At 36.1% G+C, this 26054-nt stretch overlaps 1 protein-coding gene across 1 annotated transcript; it reads left to right on the forward strand.

The window, feature by feature from the left end:
• Positions 1–865: 865 nt before the first annotated feature.
• On the forward strand, positions 866–26054 carry LOC137397644 (solute carrier family 12 member 8-like). The gene is made up of 15 exons (XM_068083947.1): positions 866–982; positions 3671–3871; positions 5402–5548; positions 5819–6010; positions 8567–8687; positions 8835–8948; positions 12555–12756; positions 15054–15141; positions 15857–16006; positions 16943–17205; positions 19589–19722; positions 21832–21926; positions 24031–24148; positions 24999–25047; positions 25139–26054. The coding sequence occupies exons 2-15, from the start codon at positions 3698–3700 to the stop codon at positions 25320–25322; spliced, it is 2031 nt and encodes a 676-aa protein (XP_067940048.1). The 5' UTR covers positions 866–982; positions 3671–3697; the 3' UTR covers positions 25323–26054.

Genomic DNA, 26054 nt, shown 5'->3' on the forward strand with positions numbered 1-26054 from the left:
TCAGATTGCACCAGCAACACAGTGCACCAGCAAGCATCATCTCCAATAAGCAACTAGGCTGACAATCTTTCAGATTGCACCAGCATCTCAAATTGTACCAGCATCACAGTGCACCAGCAAGACAGTTGAACCACTCCGATCATTTCCACTTGTCAGGACTCATATCATATCAAAGGAAGTGGTATTTTTCCCTTACCAAAGCAGCAACAAATTAGGAGTTGCAATTTCTTTAATACAGAAGGTCAGGGATTAGACAACCCCTTTTAGCCTACTAACCTACATCCACTTCAAGTGGGTTTGAATAATTTATTACAATAATTGTGTGAGATTTGTTCATTGCATGTAAAGTGATCAGGCTTCTACAGTTTTTTAATTTACTTCATGAAGGTTATTCATGATTCTGCTTGGAAGTTCTAAAAAATACCTCTGTAGTAATGTAGCATTAGCCGCGTTCCAACCAATTATGCCACTTGTACTTACGTGAAGACGTCTTTGGGATCGGCACAGATAAACCGCAGTAGGTTAAAGTTTTGGTGCAAAGTTACATTCGCATTTGGTGTCTGTAATCGCCACGAATGAACGAGTAAAAAATTGTGAACAGCTGTTTCCAAAACAACACTGCATATTTTTTATAGATTAGCAGTTTTATGAAATGATATCGCTGACTTAGCCTTAATTTATTTTATGTTCTGATGTGTGTACTATAACCATTACTTAACATTTAGCTATTTTGTAGTACTTTGCAAGCTGCCTAGTTGGAAACATTTAGTTCAATGCCTTTTCAGGCAATCGAGCTGCTCGGTTATGTTGATGCAATAATTTTAGGATCACTGTTTAATTCAAACCTTATTCAACGTTTGTTTCAGTGTATACAAAGGTGGTTCGATATTGTTAGAGACGAACCATTTAGTAAAAGAATCATACCAAGCTCTGCGAGTGTGTGCAGTCCACAAAAACGGACATGCTTTCCTGTTCATAACAGGTAAATATTCTCAAGATTCATTTATCTTTGTCATGCGTGCTTCATGTACTGGTAGTAAAACTCGAACTTGACTCTTATATTTGAAAGCTTGGAGCTTGAGAGCTGACAAGACAAAGTTTGAGAGAGTTTCGTTGTACTCACGGGCATATGAAACGTGGATCCTGCTTACTAGCAGTTGTGAGAACGTGCAATAAAGGAAGTCATTTTTACATATATAGCAGCATCTGTTTCCTTTTTACAAAATGCATGAGCAACAATGCTCATCGAGTGTCTCATGAACCCACTGATTTGCTATGAAAGTGCTGCTTTTCACATAGCGAAAAACTCACTAACTATTTATTTCCAAGCAAACGCAACTTCAGCAATCAGTTTTCATCATGAAACCTACAGTGAAACCATAATGAATTTTGTATGGTTTTAGTTGTGCTTGCTAGTTGTTATTTGCAGTTGCTAATTATTAGCTGCACTTGCTATTTGTAGCAACCAGTTGCTGCTTGCACTTGTTAATTTTGCTTCATATTTATTAGCAGTACTCACTTGCTGTACTAGCTAGTTGCCCTTACTATTTGTGTTTACTACTTAAAATTGCGAGAGGCTTTTTGTGGGTTTTTTACCGAAAATGGATTAGTCTGAGCTCAGTCATGGAAGGTTATTGGGGAGTCAAATAGTGTTATTGTTGTATAATATGATGTAAGCAAAGTGAGGTTACATGATCCAGTTGGCAGAGATTTAAAATTGTCAGCCTAATATGGAAGTAAATAAATTTGTTTCAAGTGTTTGTTGTCAACATTCAGCAAACATTTCAAAATGCTATTTTGCCAGGCCGTGAATCGTGAGTTTTTCTAATTTGTGTTGAAATTGGTGAATATAGTGGTTTGTAGCATGATAAAAGGACTATTGTAAGATTCTGAACTAATCAACCTTGAACAAATAGAAATTTTACTAGCAGTTCATGCCATATGTCAAAGCTATCACCTAATCCAATGGGATAGATGTGAAATGTTGGTTGTTGCTGAAAATTGACGTTGCTACCCATAAGGGCCAACATTAAAATCAGTCTAGGGAATTTTGTGAAATACTTTTGATCAAGATGGAGGCAAAAATTTTAAATATCATGTCCTCTTTTTTGAAGCAACCTTTTTTTGCCTTAATAAATATCAACATAAGCAAAGCTATTTCTGTTCAAACTTTTCAGCCTATCCAGAACATTTGCTGTTGGTGTATTTTTTTAAATATTTTTCTGCATGTGTATATGTCTACTCGTCCAAAGTTGACTCTTTCTAGTAAAGTTTGATTAAATATCGGTTATCAATTAAATATGGATCGTTAAAGTAAAGTTCGGTAATATCAATTAAATATGGATCTATCATATATTGACTGTAGCCTCACCTAGGTTCTTCTTTCATTCATTAAATAGCTTTGTGGTCTCAGATGTAAGATCTATTTTTATTGATTCGCAGTTCCATGAGTAATCAACAATTTTATTTTAACAATTTATACAATTTTCATACAATGCTTGTACAACCTCATAGTAGTCTGTCGATCCAACAAGACTATTTAATTTTTGACTAGTGCGGCATCTCTAGCCTGCTCAATTTTTCCCAACCTGTGATTCGCTGCACTCCATACATACTTTAGCTGTGTTCTTGACAGCATCATTAAATCTCATTCTAGGTTTAGCTTGGTTTCATTTTTTGAGCTCACATTACAAAGTGTGAAGTTGTGAATAAGTTAAACAAAGTGGTAACTATCATATGCCTTAGTCAAGTCAACATAAAGCTAGTGTTTTGCATTATTTTAATAGTGGCTCAGAACTAAATCTGATTCTTAAACCATCCCTTGTATGGAAAGGGGTTTATCTATATATATATTTCTCAAAGTATGTCCGTATGTCTGTCTGCATTCCGGCTATAGCTATTATTAGAATAACTGTAGCTGGATAACAATGCTGACGCAATGTCATGGAGTACTGTCATTAGAAGTCTAGCTTGTTAAGCAGCTTAGTGGAATGTTCCATTGGTAATATGCCAGGCTAATAGATTAAAAGTTACAGTTGTTTGACAAAATTTTAAAGCCTTTACAGTTGTTTTTATTTTTCTCTTAATTTATTTAAACTACACAAAACACTTCTCTCATGTTATGTAGTTTGAAAGTTGGAATGGGAAATTTTGGTACATGTTAAATACAAATCAATTTTCAGTCCAAAGACTTTTTTATTACCCGGGCAATGCCGGGTAGCACAGCTAGTATATGCTAATTTTGTAACTTTGTTATATCAATGTTATATATCAATTAATGTTATTATATCAATGTTATATATCAATTAATGTTATTATATCAATTAATGTTATATATATATCAATGTTATATAATCAATGTTATATATCAATTAATGTTATTATATTAATGTTATATATCAATTAATGTTATTATATCAATTAATGTTATATATATTAATGTTATATAATCAATGTTATATATCAATTAATGTTATTATATCAATGTTATATATCAATTAATGTTATTATATCAATGTTATATATCAATTAATGTTATTATATCAATTAATGGAACTTTGTTATATCAATTATACTCATTTTTATTAAAAGGGACTCTTTAAACTAGTGGCACTGGTCTAGTGTTTTAATTATCTGATTTTATTTGCCAATAGTTTTTTTATTTTCATAGATGTGGCAGATATCTGCCATTTAGTGCATGATCAACATGAGTGGAGATGACTCCAAATTTAATGAAGATGATCAAACGCTTAATTGGGAGAAATATGGCCTAGCGGCACAACAGCCTACAGAGGAGAGTCTAAAACAGACGTATGAGGATGAGGAGGTTGACACGGACACCGGGGATGACGAGCTTTTTAAAGAAGAGCAGGTTGGCTTTAGTTCCACTATCAGATGCACAAGGGACTTGTTATATGCTTGTCTTATTAAGAAAGATGTTTTGAAAATTTAAAGGCAGCGATATAAACTTTGCCTAAAAGTACCACCTTGACCTGTTAGACTCGCTGTACTCACGGAATTCATTCTTCACAAATCCTTCTGCTGTGAGTCGGATGATTCAGAAACTTGAAGAATGAGTCAGAAATGGGGTTGTCGAGATTAAATTTGTCAACAGTATAAATACCTAAATCAGTTTAATTTTTTTTGTTTCCGTGTTTATCGTTATATGAAATAAACATACTCCTCGTGTCTTCTTGTATATTTGTATTAAATATTTCAATTTTATGGGCAGCAAATGTCAGGAGACAAATGTTTAATATGTTGCAGCGACGTCGGAGGGTTTTCATGGCTGTTTTAGTTCTCATGTGCAATTGCAATTTTTACACAGTATCACGCTGTCCAGTTGCCTGCTGATTATTTGTTTCGTAAGCTCATTTCTCATCCACTCATGATTATTGATCTAGAGAGATGAGATTTATTGATGTACTCGTGTTACTGCTGATGAAAACCTTGAGGACACTTTTGTTCTTCGATTGTCATTATAGGAAATGTCAATGAGCGTATTTGATTGCTCAATGGAAAGTAACGTTATCGACTGTTTTTGCTTTTCTTCATCAACTTTCTACCATATTGTTGGATGAACAAGAAACCAGCTTTTTGGTGTTATTAACTGGTAGGTTTTGAATTTCATAATCTGCATGTGAGAGGCATTTCAACACTCAACTGAAAAGTTATATTGTATTAAACCACTAGAAGTAGTATAATGACTATTAAGTTTTTATATTGGATTTGTTTTAACAAAATTCTAACTAATTTTTCAAAGTTATAAGAATAAAAATATTTATGCCCATGTGGCTAGCCAATCATAACAGAGACTATCTAATGTTTTGATCAATGTTGTTGGATTCTGGCTTTTAATAGATTTTTGACAGAATTTTAATTGAACTCAATTATGTGCTCTTTGCACTCAGAATTTAGCCATGGTATCACAGCAGCGGAACTGAAGCTTCTAAAGCGTACATATTTCATCCAGAATGTCACCTTTGTCATTTTCAGGTTTATGTTTGTCCGATTGGTTGCATTGTGAATCACATTTGAGTTCACTTGTGAATAAAATAAATATAGCAGTTGCTAATAATATCATGGCTAATCAAACGCAAGTCCAACTCAACCTAGCTCTACCAAAGTTGTTGGTCTGTAACCATTTAAGCTTAAGTTACTTCTGCTGCTTTTCCCAACCAAATATTTCTATATCAGAAACTTCTCTACGGTAGCCATGTGGCCACCATTTTAGAGTTATGACTTGACAGCCAGTAGACTATGTTCTACTGTCTGTAACTTGGCTATCAACCTTTTGAAAGTTGTCATCTGATTGGTCGTGCACCTATTGGAACAGTTTATGCTCATTGGCTACAAAATTACCTTCCTGTTGTTTCAAGGGAATACTACAAAATGTTTACAGAAATCTGCGACAAAAGAGAAACCATGGTGGCAAGCTAATTTCTTCCTTTCGGAGCGAGTACTGTTTGGCGCTTGGGATGGAGTGTTCACAACATGCATTCTCAATATTTTTGGAGTTATCATCTTCTTGCGCACTGGCTGGATGGTGGTGAGTTTGTATAGTAAGGGTTTTCTTGCTGTTTGCATTATTTTTCCAACTCCAGACAGTTCTATGTTGTGTTATGACATGAATTGAGATTTTTGCTATATATTCAGTCCTTTATACGTCTCTCATTTGTTTATCGGAACTCAAGCTAAACTGTATTTGATGATTTAGCTTCATTACAGGAATCTCCTCTTCAGCATATACCAATAATTTAAAGCAGTTACTTTGAGGAGTTGTTTGTCAGATCTAATAAAAAATTGTGTTTTGTTTTAGGGAAATGCTGGTGTAGGATTCTCTATCTTGACTGTATTTATAACGCTGACTGTGGCTGCTATTGGGGCGATGAGCAGTATTGGCATATGTGAACGTTGTCATGTAGAAGGTGGAGGTGTCTACTTCCTGTTGTGCCATGTACTCGGAGGCCAGACAGCTGCCGCTGTTGGTATTCTCTACAGCTTTGGCCAGGTATTAACAGTTGGTTTCCTTATACATCGGCCACCGCTCTTCTTTGACCCTTACATCTCATTGAGACCAGCTGTCGCAGCCTCTAGTGATGTTCCGCTAAATTCTGTAATTGTTGGATGTGCGTGTGATCACTGCATACTCATTTTACTCTTGCTTAAGTGTAGTTTTATTGCATGATTTAATGAAATGTAGCGAAGGGCGGTCTAATTCTGTATCAAACTGCTAACTTTCCCTGAATGCTGTTGACTTGGTAAAAACACCAGCTACCATAGTGGATTTTAAGTGAGCTGTTCATCAGCAGGCTTGAACTTCTGCTAGGCTGGAGTTTAAACAAGACTTTGTTCCATTAATTCACACTCTCAAATGTTACTATAATATGAGCTGTGTGTGTCTGTCCGAAGTCACGCTAAAAAACCTTTAAAAAAGTCTCACGCAAGAATTGAACTCGGATATTCCATGTTGCAGACAGGCTACTCACTGCGTCACTCAACCACCTTGCCTAATTAAAGAATAATTATGCACATAGTTATTACACATGATGGTCTCTCACGGTGCACAGGACTGACTGTGTACTAGTTTTTATTACATTCAGAGCTGTGTTAAACATGTCTCTTCTGGTTGCTCAGTTTCTCATGCAGCTTCTCAGTGACATGTTTGTTTTTCGTTAGAGGATCAACAATTCATGAAAATTTTATATGGTTTTAGTTGTGCTTGCTAGTTGTCATTTGCTAATTGTTAGCTGCACTTGCTAGTTGTAGCAACTAGTTGCTGGTTGCGCTTGTTAATTTTGCTTCCTATTTGTTAGCAGTACTCACTTGTTGTACTAGCTAATTGCCCTTACTATTTGTGTTTACTACTTGTATAGAGGCCTTTTGGGGGTTTTACAGAAAATGGATTAATCTGAGCTCAGTCACTTAAAGGTTGACTTGCAACAAAATTCACATTAACGTTATTTGATATGAAAAGATTCACCATGTCTTACTCTGTTATGTTGTAGGTGCAAAGTATGTGGAAAGGTGATTACAAGCTCTTAAAAGCTCAAAAACGAACAGAAAATCGCAGCCACACGAAACCGCCGTAGTTTGGATTCCCTTTCCAAAACGGCTCAAATGTGATGTAGTTGTGAGAGATGGTTTCTGTTTACACTTTCTTGCAACCTTATTCGTCAAAATATTTTCACAAATATACTTCACGCATTCAATAAAACCATGTCTATTGTTCTTACGCGTCTATTTTATCATCACCGTAATGCTGTCACTTTTAGCAGGATATCTTATAACTTACCGTAAAAATTCGTTTAATTTTTTAGACTTAGCTTGAAGGAGTACATATCATTGTCTGATAATCATGACAAGCCTGTTGGTCATTTGTGATAATCGAAAAGTGCTGCAGAAATTATTTGCGAAGTATTGAGTCACATGATCAGATTGCGACTTGCCGATTAGACTAGGCCAAAACCAAACTGTAAAGTAGCGAGCATCTATATTCAATACGGGGTCTTCGGTAAAGCCCGAAGTGTTTGTCATAAACTAGTACTACGATAAGTTTTATATTGAGCTTTGTATTGGCCTTTCAATGCACGTGAGAACATACGTGACAAGACGATAACCAAATTTTGTGGCTACGTCATCGAAATAAAGAGGTTCCAATCTACGGCAGCTTTTCGTTTTTTAGCTTTTAAGAGCTTGTAATCACATTTCCTCATATTTGGCACTTACAACACAACATAGTAAGACATGGTGAATCTTTTGATACCAAATAACTGTAATGTGAATTTTGTTGCAAGTCAACCTTTAAGGTTATTGGCAGTCAAATAGTGTTATTGTTGTATAACATGATGTGAGCAGAGTGAGATTACATGATCCAGTTGGCAGAGATTTAGGATTATCAGCCCAATATGGAGTCAATTAAATTCGTTTCAAGTATTTGTTGTCAACATTTAGCGAACATTAAAAATGCTATTCTGCCAGGTCATGAATCTGAGTTTTTTTAAATTCGCAGTTGAATGAAAGAGAAAACAATTCCTAATTTCGTGTTTCATAGTTTTTGTGATATATCTGAGTCCATGTACTGAACTGCTACAAAACCTTTTTAAATGAGCATTCGAAGAGCAGTGCCATTACTAAATTCATTCTCCATTAATAAATGAGGAGTTGCAATGACAAATACTAAATTTTTGCTCAAAGTTCATGCATAGAATTGAGTAATCACAGAGTTTGCTGAATTCTCAACATATTACATGTATTATTGTATTTTAATCCCAGGTTATGTACGTCTGAGTTGGTTGTTTCCTACTTGTTTTGCAATGTTTTTAAACTAACTGCTTTGGTAGTTTGTTTATCCTGTTTCCTCAGTTGTCTTACCTTGTTAACAAATAATCTGAGAATCATCTGAGTCTCAATTTCAGTTTTTTTCTTTATCCAATTTCATATACACTGTAAAAGATGAACAAAGCTATATACGAAAATGGCTAGATTAGAACTCCTCACTTCGGTGGGACTGTAAATTGGCTGTATCTTCATATATGATTTGATCGTGTTATTGTCCCTATTGTAGGCTGTCTCTTGTTCTCTCTACACTGTTGGTTTTGGAGAATCTATCTCAGATATTCTACACACAGATGACAATCCTTGGGTGGCGCGGGGGTTCGCTATAGCAGCCCTCGTTCTACTTACTAGTGAGTACAAGTCTACAGCTCAGTCTATTCTCATATTTGTTATAGTTTCAATGTAGGTGCCTTTTTATCTTTATATCAGTGAAAAGATCTGTGGATACTGTTATATCGCTCCATAGTGACCTGCATGTCTTTTGTCATGTGTTACAGGTATAAATCTAGCAGGAGTGAAGTGGGTTATAAGGTTGCAGTTGATACTACTCTTCACTATAATGGTAGCTGCTGTTGACTTCATAGTTGGCTCCTTCATGGCGTATAACCCAGGCAAGTAGTATATATTCTCTACACAATGTAACAGGCCATAGAGAGTGATGAGAAGTTATAGCGTTACATGTATTCATTTATGAACTAGATGAATACCGGTTATTGCCCGAGTAATAAAAAAGTCTGGACAGGTAGTTTATTTTTATTTAACATATACAACATTTACCATTCCAACTTTTAAACTTCATATCATAAAAAAGTGTTTTTCGTGCAATTCAAATGAATTAAAAGAAAAAATAAAACAACTGAAGGTTTTTTAAACTGTTTTAAACAACTGTAACTTTTAAATTTCATATTATGAAAGAAGTGTCTTGTTGAAATAAATTAGGAGGAAAAGTACAACTGTAAAGGTGTTTAAATGTAAATGTGAAATCATTAACAAGTAATGGCTAAATATAGTCTGTTCTGCTATGATTACAATGAAAAAGTGTTTAGTATACAATTCTTTGATTTTAGTTCATTTTAGTTTTGGCATCATAAGGCGAAAATATCGTATAGAAACCCATAGTAATTATCTAATGCAATCACCTCCTAGTAAAAATCATCATCATTAAAAAATAGTAACAAAAAAATATGTTAACCTCAGTAACTATAGTTACCTACAGTAATTGTAACGCATCTAGTGGTTATAATCTGCAAGAAAATGTGACATTAAAATGTACTACGTGCAGTACGTACCGTGGAGAGTTCTTACCTTTGAGACAGACGTGTAACTTGAACGCTTAAATGAGTTTAGTTTACTAAAACACATACCTAAAGGAAGTTTTAGTATGTATTTTAGTAAACTTCAAACTTTGAACTAATATTTATCACTTATCCATTTGTGAATCCATTTTTACCATAACAGGTAACGCTAAATTGGGATAGCAAGCATTATATATCTATTTCCAGCGTTGTTGGAGGTATTTCAGCGAATCGACATTTTTGTTATTTCGCCGTAATCAGTACAACAATTGCCAAATTTTAATTTCGAGAGAAGCTTTTGTTCATATCGTATGGCTGAAAACAAATTCGCTCTAGTATGGCTAAGACGAAAAAGCATCGTGTTTTATAGAGTTGGGCGAAAAATATTTTATAACAGTGGGCATCATACCCCGTAGGCGCAATATATCAATTAGTACGTCATTTAGCGTGTGCAATCGGAAAGGGTATACAGTGTATGGTAAGAGCGATAAAATTGTAATTCCTGCGTAGCTTTGTAGTTAGATGCGCAAGTTTAGAAACTGGCCATTGCCTTCTTCGTGAGTTCAAATCCAGCATGATGCAAGCTTTTCATTCCAAGATTTTAATAGTTATAGCTGGAGAGACCGAGTCGACAGTCGACAGTCGACACACAAACACTGAGATTTATATCGACATATAAATTTTTATTGGCGTTAGTAATCATCAAAAAATTATGGTTTTCGTTAAATGCCGAAAGAAAGAAAAAAAATGAAAATACAGAAATCATGAATTATTGAGTGAGTTGAACAAAGGCGTTTTAAAAGTTGGTAATCTAATAGTATCACGGATGAGTCAGGATAGTTAATTTAAGGTTGTCGTAACATGAGGTAGGTCAAGGTGAATCAAGGTAGTCCATATATTTGACAGTGTAGGCTACATCTACATCAATCATACACATCATTGAGATATATAATTTGACAACACCCGTTTGTCAAATGTCGGTAAGTCATGCGCACGTGTAATTTTACCCATTCATTAAGTCGGTTCAAAGAGGATATAGGAGACACCGCACAAAAGTTAGAAAAATCTACCTGTGGTGCTTTGTGGACTTTTTATGTGAATCGTGTGGTATTTTGAATCATAGGAAAGTTCAGTATCTCGTAGACTCACCTGTCAACTCTGTCTTGTTGAGCTGTGATCTCACTGCTGCACCAGTGTAAAGGAAACTGCCGGTCCCCTTCACTCTTCACTAGACAGTCAAGCAAGAACGCCGAGTGTTAAACTCCAATGAAATATATATATTTAAATAAATAAATATACATCAGTATACATGTAAGATTGACAATGAGCCATATGTAAACATGCAGAGAGTGCGCGCATGCAACTCTGCCTTAACGATCATTCCGTGCTCTTTTTATATCTTTTTTTTAGACTCCGCCCATTTTTTCGTTGTTTTGTATTCGGTTTTCTATTACGGTCTTCTCGAGCGTCTCGATAGCCTGAACGTTCCTAATGGTAGCCGAGCCTTCCTCGGTGATTTGGCGGCTCAGCCCGGTAACCGGGGTGACTAGGGACTCGGTCTCCACGGCCCTGGTGCCTGGCTGACTGCCACTACAGTATTGCAATCTCAGCATTCACAATAATCCCCGATGACGCAGAACTTTTGTATGTCACTAAATTGCTTTTTCCTCTGTGTCACATGTAGATGAACCAGGCTTCAGGTAGTCAGTTGTTCTATTGAGGAATAACTAGCTCTAAAGTCTATTTGATATTAAACTTCTGACAGCTGGTATCATACACCCAACATACACATATGAGTGCAGGTAATGCGCTCAGCGAGTTGAACCCATTTTCAATTCAAAAATAATGTTCATCATATCCACAACTCCAGCCTGTACGATTGCTCTTTCGATATCACTAGATGAATATCCAGCATTACCCATGTAATAAAAGAGTCTTGTGCAGAAAACTTATTTTTGTTTAACATAAACAACATTTACCATTCTAACTTTTAAATTTTATATCATAAGAAAAGTGTTTTTGTGCAGTTCAAATAGATTAACAGAAAAATAAATAATGCGCACATAGGAGTGTGTGCATAAAAAGGGTTGCTGCTGCAGCAGAATCTTGTTGTATTCAAAGTCTTGATGGACGGTTAATAAAAAGGTTTTCACGCAAAAAAACTTATTTTTATTTAAATGCGACAAAATTCAAGTAAGTTTTGTAAAAGATTAAAACTTAGCTTCAAGTGTGTGTTTAGTAAGCTTAATTCATTCAAGTTAAACTCAAAGTTTCCAATACGTAGGGTCACAAAAGTTTAGTGTACTGAACGTGTTGCTCTCAAATCTCTCTCTCAGACGGCTGTTATCCACAATACCTGTCTCGAAGGTAAAAGCTCCTGGAAGTAGCGTTCATATTGATGCTACATTTTATTGCAGATCATAACAACTAAATAGGTATTTATTAGTTTTCAGCGCATTTACGTACCTAATTGCAACATTTAAAAACATGTTTGTCCACCGTAATACCCTGCTTATATATTTGTTTCATAGTATGCTAACGGATTAATGCACACATAGATATTTTCTATAGGAAATAGTGCCTTGAGATGTGAGTAAATTGACTTACGAGCTCAGTCCCAGAAGGCATTAAACTCCTATGTCATGGTATGACTGTACAGTGTATGGTAAAACAATGGGAATGATAAGAACTGCTAAGCCTTGTGGTTATGCCCACTTGTTGGTTGACTTGTGATATGAATGTCGGGAGTTCAAATCCAGTATGAAAGTGATTTTTCATTGCTAAAACTTTATCGCTCTAACTGGACAGACAAGCGACAGACAGACAAACATTGAAACTTATATATCTAGATGAAGGTGACTGATTATAATAAGCACTATTGACAGCGAGCAATTTGTTATGAGCTGCTCGTTTCTGTTTTAGCTGAAGGAGTCATCGGTTACTCTGCTGCCTTATTGAGAAATAATACAGCTCCTGATTATACTAATGGAGAAAGTTTCTTTACTGTTTTTGGAGTCTTCTTTCCAACTGCGTGTGGAGTGCTATCAGGAATTAACATGTCAGGCGATCTGAAGAGCCCTCGTAAGGCAATCGCTCAGGGCACTATTGCTGCAATAGCTCTCAGGTTAGAATATTACCTCACAAGAAATGAGGTTATTAACAACAGCCTCGTTTGTTGCTAAGAGATGTTTAAAGAACAATTTTCTGATATGAATTCAATAAACCTTTGGTTTATTGAATTCAAATTAAAACCTTCAGTTTATTGAAAAGGAGTGAAGTAATGTGGTAATACGTACTGGGTATATACGTATTGCCACTTACGTACATAATGTGGCAATACGTCCGTACTGGGTATATACGTATTGTATTGCCACTTACGTACATAATGTGGCAATACGTCCGTAAGGTTTATTGAAAATTAATGTGAATTTTTAAATTACAAAAAAATTTTAATTTGGCACTTGCAAATCAATTGAAATTTCAATGCTTGTGAAAACCAATACATATTTCAAAGTGCAAGTGTGTCGACTGTTCAGCTAGCTTTTTAGTGACCGTCTGTAGCAGCTTTAGACTTACCATCATATGTAATTGTTGGCCATCAAATATGAACTCTCTGCATCTGCATTCTTTTTTCGGAGAGGCAGCTAAAATAACGCATGTGTATATAAAATCTTGCTATTAAAGGGCTTCAGCTATGCTAAATTTAATTCAACCAGTCAATATTGAAACTACTACTTCATTGAATAACACATTAACAAATACCAAATTTAGTTTATTTGTTTACAAACAATTGATTCAGTTATGATTTGATTATTCAACCTAACAAGTTAAATTGTCTGACTGTATGAAAGAAACTAGCTAAATCAATGTTAGTGTTCAAGTTTGGCCTTGACCTCTATGGCCTATCGCTTGGCGGATTTAAGTTTCTTCAGCCTGGCTCTGCGCACTTCAAACGATTCGGTTCAGCTGTCGTTTTGCCAACCCTTGAGTCTCCGAGACATAGCATTTAGAATAAGCCATATTTGACCTCTGAATTTCGATTACACCAGAGTTTACAGACATTCGTGAGCGCCTTCAACATCGAGTTATGATGTCATTGTTTACCATCTCCATCATCTAAACTATGACATCATTATTGAGTTTTGAAGCACGTATATATATGTAACTTGAATACTGTTATTGGGCTCTAAAGAGCTAAATTGGTGACCTGAAGAAGATATTTGATTAACAGTTCTCAGCTTAGTGTCAGTATCCATGATACCATGATTGATCTACAGTGGTGCTCTGATGGCTATTGATATATCATTATATCAATAGCCATTTATATATATTGACAATGCTGGCTGGCAGACAAACTCTAGTTACCGTATAAAGGGCAGCGAAGTGTACATAAATGGGCATGTCAGAGGGTTACAAAATTTATGTAAGATTTTGCTTTGTGTTACGGAAGAAGTTCCATATGATGTAAAGTGTCAAGTCAATGCAAGTTCTCAAATTTGATTTGAATAACGAGAATTTTATAGTTGACCTTAAAAATATTATTTTCTCTTTTAACGCACTTGATAGAGGAAACGACGTATAGGGTTATCTCTATTACATATATTAGTACTCTGGTAGTCTAATGTGTCGTGAGAGTTAGTCGAGTGTGCTGATAAAGCATAGAGAATTAGATGCTGCACAATTGTTCAGAAATTCTTAAAGGTGGTCGATTGGTGCAGGTGTTGGTTTGCCAACCTGAATATCACGAGTTTTGGAGTCTCGTCAAAAGCGATCTTTTATCCTAACCTTTTAACCTTTAACCCTGGTGACAGGTAGATAAACTGACAGACTGACATCACTATTATTACATGTATAGTAAAAATATACTTTTGTTTTACTTTATTTTGGACATCTAAAATGTTTTTATTTTGTTTTTCTTTGCAGAATCAACCAAACTGTCAAGAAAAAAATAAATAATTGAAGTTAATTGACATCGAAGATGTTTACTTCCCTTAAGTTATCGTAAACTTACTGTAACTTGAACCCTAAACTGAGTGGAAGTTATAAGAAAAAAGAAAAAAATTCTTGATGCAATAATACCAGTCACTGTACAGTCATTAAATTAGCAAGTCAAGTCTAGTTGTTTTTCTTTTTGAAGGACCAGAGGGGTGAGTTTGGGAAAATTTTAGAACGATTTAGGCAATTCGCATGTGTTTTACTGTTCAGATAACATAAAATCCTTATACGTAAACGTTCTCTGAACATTATATATGTTGTAGGAGTGTCTACTGTATTTGCATTGCTCAAATCTCATTTCTTTGTTCAATGTGTGCAATATGTGTTGTCAAGTTCTTAGTTTGCCTTTTGTAATGGTCAGAGTGAAAGTATAGCATGTGTACCAAGACTGGCAGATAGTCCATTAAGAGTGTCATTGTCTTGCAGCGGGACATTCTATGTGTTGTTCGTGCTGGTCCTGGGTTCGATTGCGGAGAGGTGGACTCTCAAATCTGACTATATGATAGCCGAAAAGGTGAGTGGCGTCTAGCTAAAAATTGGTCTTTTGCAGGACAATGGAACAGAGGCTATTAGTATTAGAGACTGTGTAGTGCAGCTCTATTGGGCAATCTTGCTTTCTGTAAACATCACTTTTGAACAGAATCATCGTCTTCTGCCTCTTGCCAGTCTATCCGAAGCATTGCAGCTAATATATCTAGTTTGTAATACATGATATTAGTTGAGTGAGGTGCCAGGAATAACAATGAAAGAAGGGAGCAATGCTCACATCTGTTTAGTTTAAAAACAATTGAGTCTAAGGGGATAATTGCTTCCATCGTAATGGAAGCTAAAGCCCTTTGTCATTTTTGAACAGATACCATAAACTCGTATGATAAAATGGAAACACCTTCATCCATTATGGTAGATGAGCATGTGCGCAAGCTTGGTAATGAGTTCTGATATTTCATTATCGATATTTAGGTGTAGTGTGCAGCCGCTGATGAAGCAAAGTTCAAAATTATTTCAGTGAACTGATCTATTCTAACCGCAGTTTCCAAGCTTTCATACATAACTAGTAATAGATTTTAACGTGACTAATCATAGATCTATACCCAACTAGTCATAGACTTATGCATGGCTATTCATTGACTTACTTATACATGTCCTGCCACAGATTCGTGCATGACTAACCATAAATTTACATTGTAGGATGCCTCAATCTGTTAAGTATTTTATTCACATGTTGACAGGTGTCAGCACTTGGAGTCCTCTGGCTTATAGGGCTTTATGTGTCATCAATAACTTCTTGTATGGGAGGGCTGTATGGGGCCCCTCGAATACTCCAGTCTATAGCTACTGGCAACAACTTTCCTCCCCCTTTCTCTTATCTAGGAATTGGGGTGAGTTGCTCTGTTACTGTACATTGCGTGTGGCTGCGGTGAAAATTCTAGTTATTCCATCTGTACTTTGGTTCCATTGAAAAAAGCATTGCGTGAAAATCTAGTAACAGTTTCAGTTTTGCTTTCAATTATGTCTTACACTTACCGTACACTGAAGAATCTTTAATATTAGCTATCTACTGGTGTCTCACACAGCAGTAATTCGCATTCATTGCACGAGTTGCCTATGTGGATTATCTAAAAAGTAAGCTGCAGACATAAATGTTAATTTTCTCAAATTTATATACAGTGAAACATATAGTTAATTTGCTCCAAAATCTGTTTCGTATATTGTAGCTGTTTTGTTTTCTCTAAAAATACACTATAATTCGTTTAATTCGTTCCGCAATGCAAAATTTACCATGAAACTCACTAATAAATATTGTGGATAATTACACATCACACTAGAACAAATGTATTACATAAAACTGTGAGAAGATAAAAGTTATAGACTAGATTATACGTAAGAAACTAAATTAATGAAGTAGGTATAATAAATGATAAAAAATAATTTTGATGTAACTTGACTTTAGAGACCTGAACAGAAGTAATACTCAGGTTTGTAAAGAGAGGTGATGATAGAGGTACACAGTGTAACGTACTCAAATTTAGACTTGGTGAAGTCTCAACTAAATTCCTTTATATTTTTTTATCATTTTTATATTTTGTCATGTTTTGCTTTTAATTTTCCCCAATATTTTTCCGTTCATTTATGGAGCTGTTTTGAGAATTTTCATATTCTAGAGATTACGTCAGGTGTAGAGTCCAACGTTTACTCAAAACTTTTCACTCTGTTTGAGAAAATTTATGTTTAGGCGATCATAGGTAGATGACTGACCTTGATCCTTTGACATTGAAGTTTGCCGGTTGCTGTCACTGATGTCTGTTTGATCACAGCGAGGGGCCAACAAGGTACCGGTGGTATCGCTGACTCTAGTGGCTCTCATCTCTCTCCTCTTTATATGTGTTGGAGATGTAAACTTCCTTGCACCCATAGTCACCATGCCCTTCCTCATCACATACATCGCTGTCGACTATGCCTATTTCATACTCGCCATGTCAGCCGATCTCAACTCTGCTGCAGACTCTAGTTCTGAATCTGTGACCAATTCTACTCTTTCCGCCTACGGCAGCATTGCTGACTTGAAATCTTCCAGCAAGTACGTATCTAATGATTTAGATTACATCATGATCTGGAGAGATCATAGTTTAGCGGTCTAGACCCACTTGGTTCTAGCGGTACCCCCGGTGCAGCTGGAAGTTCCATGTAAATAGATGCTGCTGTTGATGTGATGCCGGCTGCCGCTGATTTTTTGCTCGTTGCTGTCTTGTTGGCTATCCATTTAAGCAGTTGCCAGTTTCTGCTAGGCACTGATATAGGGTTCACCTTATCCAAATTACAGCATGCATGATCTGTAACCAATTGTATGTAAGACCAAGTTGAAAGCGGTTCGTTGCTTTATGATTTTAAAAAACAGATTACGATATACCTTACTAGATGCGACAGTCTAAAAAAAGTCGACTAGGAAGCCATGATTTCACCCTTTATTTAGATCAAATTCATAAAAATGAACGATTTGGCCAAGGAAAGGAATCAGACAGGCTGCAAGCATTTTATAAGATATATGGTGCTTTATAAGATATACGGTGTTTTGTAATTAATTCATATTTTAGTGTTCAGCATAAATTTTGTTGAAAATGCAAAAAAATTATCATATGACATTTAGTACGAGTATTCAGTCAGCAATTTTGAAAGCCTTCCAATTTATGACTATTTTGACATGCGCATGATTATTAAAACCAGTCTTGACCATAGATATGATATTATCTCTTACAAATGAAACAATCATCTTTCCTGTGCAAGGCCTTACGTTCAAGGGTCTAGTTTCCCAACCAGGATAAAACAGTGTTCTCTTTTTTTACAGTTGGTGACAGGAAGAATATCTGGCTGTAAAATAAGTGTAGCTTGTCTCGCGTTCAGTACAAACAAGATGTGCACTGTTACAGCCTTGGTATTTCTGGTCAGATAGAATATACAGTCATTTGCAAAAGTTTAAGACCACTTTGTAAATTTGAAAATTTTTTCTATCCAATGATGTTACTAGCTTCTGGCTTCAGTTGATCTCCTCAGTTGTTCTTGTAACCCTATCAGTCACTCCTTAAGTCGGTTCATTATTGTCGAGCATAAAGATTAAAGCTTTACTTAATTTTTGGCTCAGTTTTGTGGCAAATATTAGTTTAAACAACATGATGAAAATGGGTTAAAACAGGCCTTGGCACCGACTGCTAGAGCCAAAATATTTGTCACCAAGAGGTATAGCCACTGGACCATTCAAGACTGGTCAAACGTGTTATTCTAAGATAAGTCTAATTTGTTGTAGTTTAAATTACGCAAGAGACACGTTTTTAGACCAGTAGTAACTTGCTTTGATGACAGATAAAGCTGTCATAAGAATAAAACATTCACCGAGTCATATGGCATGGAAGACGATGTTCGTCAAAAGGACTGCAGGCTGGTACCTTTTAGATAAAAACATCACCATGAATGGTGAAAAAGAAAAAACACTTTTTGAACACAATATAGCTTTATATATGAGGTACATGAATGCATTGTCTTTATGCACGATGGAGCACCTTGCCACAGATTGAACAAGGTGATAGATTATCTGAAAAAGATGAAAGTCGAAGTTCTTGCTTGGCCAGGTAACAGCCCAGATCTCAACCTAATTGAGAATCTGTGATGCAAAGTCAAGGACAAAGTAGCAAAAGAGCAGCCCCAAATGCTTAAGCTGTATATGAAGCAATTAGGACAGTTTGATAACTGAGATCACCGATGACTATTGTAAAAAACTTATTGAGAGCACGCCAAGGAGACTTAAAGCTGTAATAGAAAACGAGGGACGACATACAAATTATTGATATTAGCAGCATTTGGACTAACTGAAGCACAGTATAGACTAGTGTATGTATTCTCTAACTTGTATCATAGCGTAAACAAAAAAGAAAAAATTTGGTGTAATACCAAAAATCTTAATTTTTTGGAAAAATCAAGGGTGGTCTTAAACTTTTGCAAATGACTGCATATCTGTGTACTTTCAGCTTGTTTTAACTCATTATCTGTGTATTTGTTGGGTTCCAATAAATACACAGATAATGTTAAAACAAGCTGAAAGTACACAGATATATATTCTATCAGAAATGCGGTTCATTTCTGAAGTTTTGTTTATGACTGTTAAAATAGTATATTTAATAATAGTAGTGTTTAAAGAGGAAATAAGGATGTACTGTCGCACTGCATTTACGGTAGTTATAATTAGGTGAACTCACATTTTTAATGAAACAGCAAAATGGTTGTTCATCGATTTGTTTGAGACGCCTAAAATGTTCTAGTGAAGTTACGGTATAGCTACAAAAGAGAATTTCGCTGTTGCACTTACTTCCAGAAATGCACATCTGAGTCCATGAAGTTTCTCTTATTGGTGACACGTGGTGCAAGTTGGAGTCCATCACTTGATAAATTTGTATTCTCAGAATTATTTGCAGGTCAAGCTTGGTTCTTGACGAAAATAAAAATCGCAATGATTTGGATGATCTGTTCCCTGAGAGAACAATGTCGAGGTCATTAGAAAGGGGGCAACCTATACAAGAAATGGATGGAAAGCTGATCTCTAGTACAGGTTGGTTTGACGAACTTTGCTCAACAGGTCAAACCTGTCAATACATACACACAAATGTATGTCATATACATACACAAGAGGTACTGTGAGTGGGAGTAGGGAACACAGTCGAAAGGAGTTAGGTGGTAGCTAACATAAGTGGGAGGAGCTAATATAAATGAAGGAAGTTAAAATAAATGTGATGAGCTAAGGTAAGTAGGAGGAGCTAAGGTAAATGGGAGGACCTAGCATACACAATGGGAGGAGCTAAGATAAGTGGGAAGAGCTAAGATAAGTTGGAGGAGCTAAGATCAATGAGAGGAGTTAGGTAAATGGGAGGAGTTAAGGCAAATGGAAGGAGCTGGCATACACAATGGAAGGTGTCAATAAATGTAAATGGATTAACCCAGTCTCCTATTAGAGATTCAATGCAAGTGGATGGAGTCAACACAATTCAAAGAGTTGGCACTAGATTGTTGTCTATTACAGCAACAATTCCCTAATGACCAATCAGCATTTAGTTTAGCTTTAAAGGTTCATTAGGTTGATGGAGGTGCACAGATGTAGGCTTATGTGCAGCTGTTCTGCTCAGTTTTCTGTGCTGTTCATACGTGGCTGTCTAAAGTGTATCTTAAGATGTTTGCCACTCCAAGATTATTAATTTTATCCTTTTGGTTTAATGACAGTTTGATATAATTGCTCCTATATTCTGTACATGGCTAGTGTTAGTGTTGTACTTACTGCGGCATGTTTATATTGGCCAGCGTTAGTGTTGTACCTACTGCGGCATGTTTATATTGGCCAGCGTTAGTGTTGTACCTACTGTGGCATGTTTATATTGGCCAGCCTTAGTGTTGTACCTTCTGTGGCATGTTTATATTGGCCAGCGTTAGTGTTGTACCTACTGCGGCATGTTTATATTGGCCAGCGTTAGTGTTGTACCTACTGTGGCATGTTTATATTGGCCAGCGTTAGTGTTGTACCTACTGTGGCATGTTTATATTGGCCAGCGTTAGTGTTGTACCTACTGTGGCCTGTTTATATTGGCCAGTGTTAGTGTTCTACCTACTGTGGCATGTTTATGTTGGCCAGTGTTAGTGTTGTACCTACTGTGGCATGCTTATATTGGCCAGCGTTAGTGTTGTACCTACTGTGGCATGTTTATATTGGCCAGTGCAAGTGTTGTACCTACTGCGGCATTCTTATATTGGCCAGTGTTAGTGTTCTACCTACTGTGGCATGTTTATGTTGGCCAGTGTTAGTGTTGTACCTACTGTGGCATGCTTATATTGGCCAGCGTTAGTGTTGTACCTACTGTGGCATGTTTATATTGGCCAGTGCAAGTGTTGTACCTACTGCGGCATTCTTATATTGGCCAGTGTTAGTGTTGTACCTACTGCGGCATGTTTATATTGACCAGCGTTAGTGTTGTACCTACTGCGGCATGTTTATATTGGCCAGCGTTAGTGTTGTACCTACTGTGGCATGTTTATATTGGCCAGCCTTAGTGTTGTACCTTCTGTGGCATGTTTATATTGGCCAGCGTTAGTGTTGTACCTACTGCGGCATGTTTATATTGGCCAGCGTTAGTGTTGTACCTACTGTGGCATGTTTATATTGGCCAGCGTTAGTGTTGTACCTACTGTGGCATGTTTATATTGGCCAGCGTTAGTGTTGTACCTACTGTGGCCTGTTTATATTGGCCAGTGTTAGTGTTCTACCTACTGTGGCATGTTTATGTTGGCCAGTGTTAGTGTTGTACCTACTGTGGCATGCTTATATTGGCCAGCGTTAGTGTTGTACCTACTGTGGCATGTTTATATTGGCCAGTGCAAGTGTTGTACCTACTGCGGCATTCTTATATTGGCCAGTGTTAGTGTTGTACCTACTGCGGCATGTTTATATTGACCAGTGTTAGTGTTGTACCTACTGTGGCATGTTTATATTGGCCAGCGTTAGTGTTGTACCTACTGCGGCATGTTTATATTGACGAAAATTGAACTGGTTATGGAAACACAGAAACAAACTGCAACAGGAGACCGTTGATGTTGCTGTCAGTCCTTGCTATGCCCTGTTTTAGGGTATATTTTGAGGACTGTAAGAAATGTTATTATTTATGTTGCACAACAGACACTGATGAAGAGCCACTGGAGGCTAGAAAGATACACAAGATGAAGGCATCATGGTATTCCCGGTTCTGTAATCGCTGGCTGTCATTACTTGGGGTATGATATTTCTGTTAGTCTAGAGGAAGCCATGAATTTTAACGAGTACTATCTATCCAAAGTTTAACAATGGAGTGTTTTATGTTTGTGATATGCTCATTGTAGGACCTCTACGGTGAGCCAGTCAGATTTAGTATTATGTACTGTAAAGTTACTCCAAAAGTGTAAAATTATGTCAATATGCTAACTCAAGCATATATGCATAATCTATGCACAACAATTATATGCATGTGTCAATATGAACGTTATGCAATAATAATACGTTATGCATGTATGCATAACGTATGCATAACAATATGCATGTGTCAATGTGAAACTTTTTCATTCATTTGTAAAATAAACTGGCAGTTGTTCATTTAGCATCTGTACTGTGAATCACTTACCCAGACTCATCGCTAGTGTCTGTTTATATGTGGCTCATTAATTAGATGACTCCAAGATAGTACATAAACTATTACATAGTCTCAACGATCAGATGTAGTCAAACTTTATATACCCTAGGACACTTATGTATTCGCGTCATCTAACTTTCGCATTTTCGCGGTGTCTTCCTCTCGCGAAAATTTCATGAGCGAAACTGAACTATCATAACGAACGAGCGAAAACGCGAAATTAAATAGCTTTGTTCATTGATATCCACAATAAAATCTTCATATTATAAATGCAAGTAATTTTCGTCTGTGGTTGGACTCAATGGGAAATTTCTGGTAAACTCATTATAGCTAATACACCGACTGAGCAGCATGGCAAAGCAAATTAAGATGATATCAGTTTAGTCACCGAATTTAAAACTGATGAGGACGAAAGTCTGGTAGATGAAGTCATAAAATTAAAGAATAATTATTGTAGTGAAGAATTTTATTACCAACCAAAAAAAATATCATCCCTCACCAGGTCTAACCACATTATACAGTTTTGGTTGTGAACAGACACATTAAAGACAGTGCTGCTACTTTAATTAACTGTATAATCACGAAAATCTAAATATTCATTGGCTATACTGTCATCATCAACTAGTTACCTGTTTTATGACTCGCGCGCGGTAGTTAATGAACTCACACAAAAATGTTCGTTTTTAGATTAGAAATTCTCAAACAAACGTTTAAAATTGCTTCGTTAGTTTTAGGCTGATTTTATAAAGAAATCTTCGGACAACACTGTCAATTTCATAAAACTCTTAAAGATCGTGGGTTATGTGGTCAACGAATAATAAAATCAGGTTACCACGCAATGGCTGAGAAAGTCCCAAATGCGTTAATGGCAGTAGCCCCTAGAAAACGCATAAATGCGTTTATGGCAGTGAAAGGGTTATACAGTTTTGGTTGTGAAGTTGGTTGTTACCTATCTATTTTCTTCTTCTTGGGACTCGAGTGTGAAAGTCACGGCGGGAAGGACCTATACGCCAATGGTAGTCCAAAAAACAAATGGCAGCAAGTGATCAAATTGAATTATCGATCTCACCAACACATTTCAACCTGCGGTTTACAAATACGAACTAGTCCAAAATTGAATTTCTTTTCTTATTAGCGAACTGGACCTGAGGAATGTAATCTGTTTTTTCCACTGCATTTATTTTCACATCACTATAATTTCGCACTCATCAGAGCCGCGAAATTAAGTTGCAGCGAAATTTTACTCTGTGTGCTACTCACGAAACTAAATACTAGCGAAATAAAAGTGTCCTAGGGTAGTTCTATATTCCAGGGCTCTATAAACTTACAATTGTTTGTCCTTCTACTGATATAAACAGACTCTTTAGGAGAATCTATGCACATGCTCTCGCTGATTACGTTATACCTGTACATAGTCATTGGGACGGTTGATGGGAATATATACTGTAGGATATGAGTTTATGTGATCAAACGTTTCATAACTTACACAAGCCGAAGGTATAACATAGCATGTATTAGTAGTAGAGTCTAGGGTTGCTGAGGAATATTGAAAAGCTAGTTTTGTGTTTTATGGTAAAATGGAGAAATGTTAACATAAGTTGACAGTTAGTTATAGTTACAGTTGTTTATAGTTTATGTAGAGTTATAGTTGAGTGAATCTCCTTGCCGTAATTCTTCATCTAGCAGTGTCACCGCATTTGACTTGTTTGTAGGCGTTGGGCACTATCGGTATTATGTTTGCCACGCAATGGCTATATGCCATTATATCAGTCTTCGCGCTTCTTCTCCTTTATCTCTACCTGGTCTATGCTATTCCTGGTGCCTCTCTTGGTGAGTACTTGCTTCTTTCTGGTCAGTCCTTGCTGACTTTCTTGTGCCGAGTAATAGAACACATCGGATAATCTGAAATGCTGAAAATGCTGAAATCTAAGGATGCTGTATTTAATATTACTTGTTACTTGTACACCTTGCAGATCATCCAATCATTACAACTTTTGTTGTGGTAAAGGTTCTACATTGGAAATCTTATTTTACCTGTTCTATAAACCAAGTTGATTTGTTATTTTTGTTATTTTATTGGAACTCAGTCTTCTCTAGTTTAGAGGAGGCAAACAACCAGACAACTAGACACTGCAGAATTGGCTGTTGAAGGCTTTATTATGTTTATTTTTAGTGAGTAGCGCATTTCTAGTGTTTTAAAATCTTCGAAATTTGGATTTGAGACTTAATTGAATTTAATACATTGCTAGTTTTTATAGTTTAGAGCTAAGTAATTGTGTTAGTTTTCGTGAATAAATATTTAATAAGTATATTTTATGTACATTTCACATGATTTAGATACACAAACGCCGTCAATATTACCAGATATTTAAACATTCAATCTGACTTCCATATATCTTTCATAGATTCGTCAGCGGTTGATAGAGCGTCGGCAAAATTTTTTTAAACATTGCGCTGGAAAAGTGTCTATCTTTCCAATTGTTGCATAAATTAGTAGATATATAGTCGGGCACTTTACACCCTGATGGTATATATCATACATTTAACTGATACATGTCAACTCTGTAAGTAAGCTACTAGACTTGCTTCTTCAGTAAAACTAGTGAAGTACTATCTTATCTCATTCTGCTATCATCATCAACATTTGCGCACTCTCTAGAATTTGTAGCCTCTGTTTTAGGCATTGCCAAGTTTAGCCTCTGCCATTGGATGTTAAGCTTCAGTCAAAGGTATGTAACATCATCAATTTTATGTTTTCTTTTTATTTGAGTTACAAGCAGTTGTTTCTAATAAAAGTGGTTTATACACGTATTTTGATAGGAAAAAGAAGAATGCACTTGCAAATGAGGTGGTATTGTGCAACCAGCATAGCCCTCCGGTGAGCACAACTCCCGCTCAACTTAATGATAGGAATTTGGATTTCCCCGAAAGGAAACCTTACCACCAGTCACAAAAAAGACGTGGTGAAGAACTTCCTCTGTGCTGCGAGGAACAATCAGATTGACGATGGTCTTGGCTAGCTACCCTCTTAGGTCATTTGATCGTATGACCTATATAGCTACACTATTGTGGTGATGGGATGAAAACTAGCCTGCAAATAGGAGCACACCTCCTGCTCATGATTTATTTTTCTTGTTACTTGACACTGAGGTTTGTTTGGGCAGAAATCCTGAAATTGAAAGAATTTATAGACATATGGTACATTACGCATCATCAAAAAATACGACACAAATCTCTAAAATATTGACCTACACTATAAATTTCACTTCCATAATATTGATTATTGAACATAAGTTGATCGAGCATAATAATTGTAACGTATCGTCTGTTTTGTTACATTTTGTAACTAGTCATTTGTGATATATTTTATTACTGCCATGATTATAGTTTTTTAGTAGATTATTACTCCCTTTTTGTCTTTTGTGTTAATATTTTATAGCCACACTCACAGTCCTCTACAGTTTAGTAAAATACTCAGCCTTGTTTGGTGAGGCTTAAGGTGGCGTTTTAATCTATGGATAATCTGTAAAAGCAATCTGAAACTTTTATTTGTGTTTTGACCATTCCATAAACTAATTCTCTAAGGATATTCTGGTCATCTAGTCAAAGTTTTGTCACTATTGATGGCAACCAAATCTCTATGTTCTCCATTGTAGCAATTGTAGCGAATGTTAACTGTTTCTATAACCATTTTAAGTATTGCTTATAAAAATATTAATTTAAATGAAATATATCA

The sequence above is a fragment of the Watersipora subatra genome, chromosome 1 (genome assembly GCF_963576615.1).
Source record: "Watersipora subatra chromosome 1, tzWatSuba1.1, whole genome shotgun sequence".
NCBI classification, from domain to species: domain Eukaryota; kingdom Metazoa; phylum Bryozoa; class Gymnolaemata; order Cheilostomatida; family Watersiporidae; genus Watersipora; species Watersipora subatra.

Bases quoted from the DNA above. Each gene is read 5' to 3' on its own strand.
- LOC137397644 (XM_068083947.1), top strand. From the start codon at position 3,698: ATGATCAACATGAGTGGAGATGACTCCAAATTTAATGAAGATGATCAA. The intron at 6,011-8,566 runs GTATTAACAGTT...TCCCTATTGTAG, and splicing joins TTCTCTACAGCTTTGGCCAG to GCTGTCTCTTGTTCTCTCTA. The intron at 16,007-16,942 runs GTGAGTTGCTCT...GTTTGATCACAG, and splicing joins TCTCTTATCTAGGAATTGGG to CGAGGGGCCAACAAGGTACC.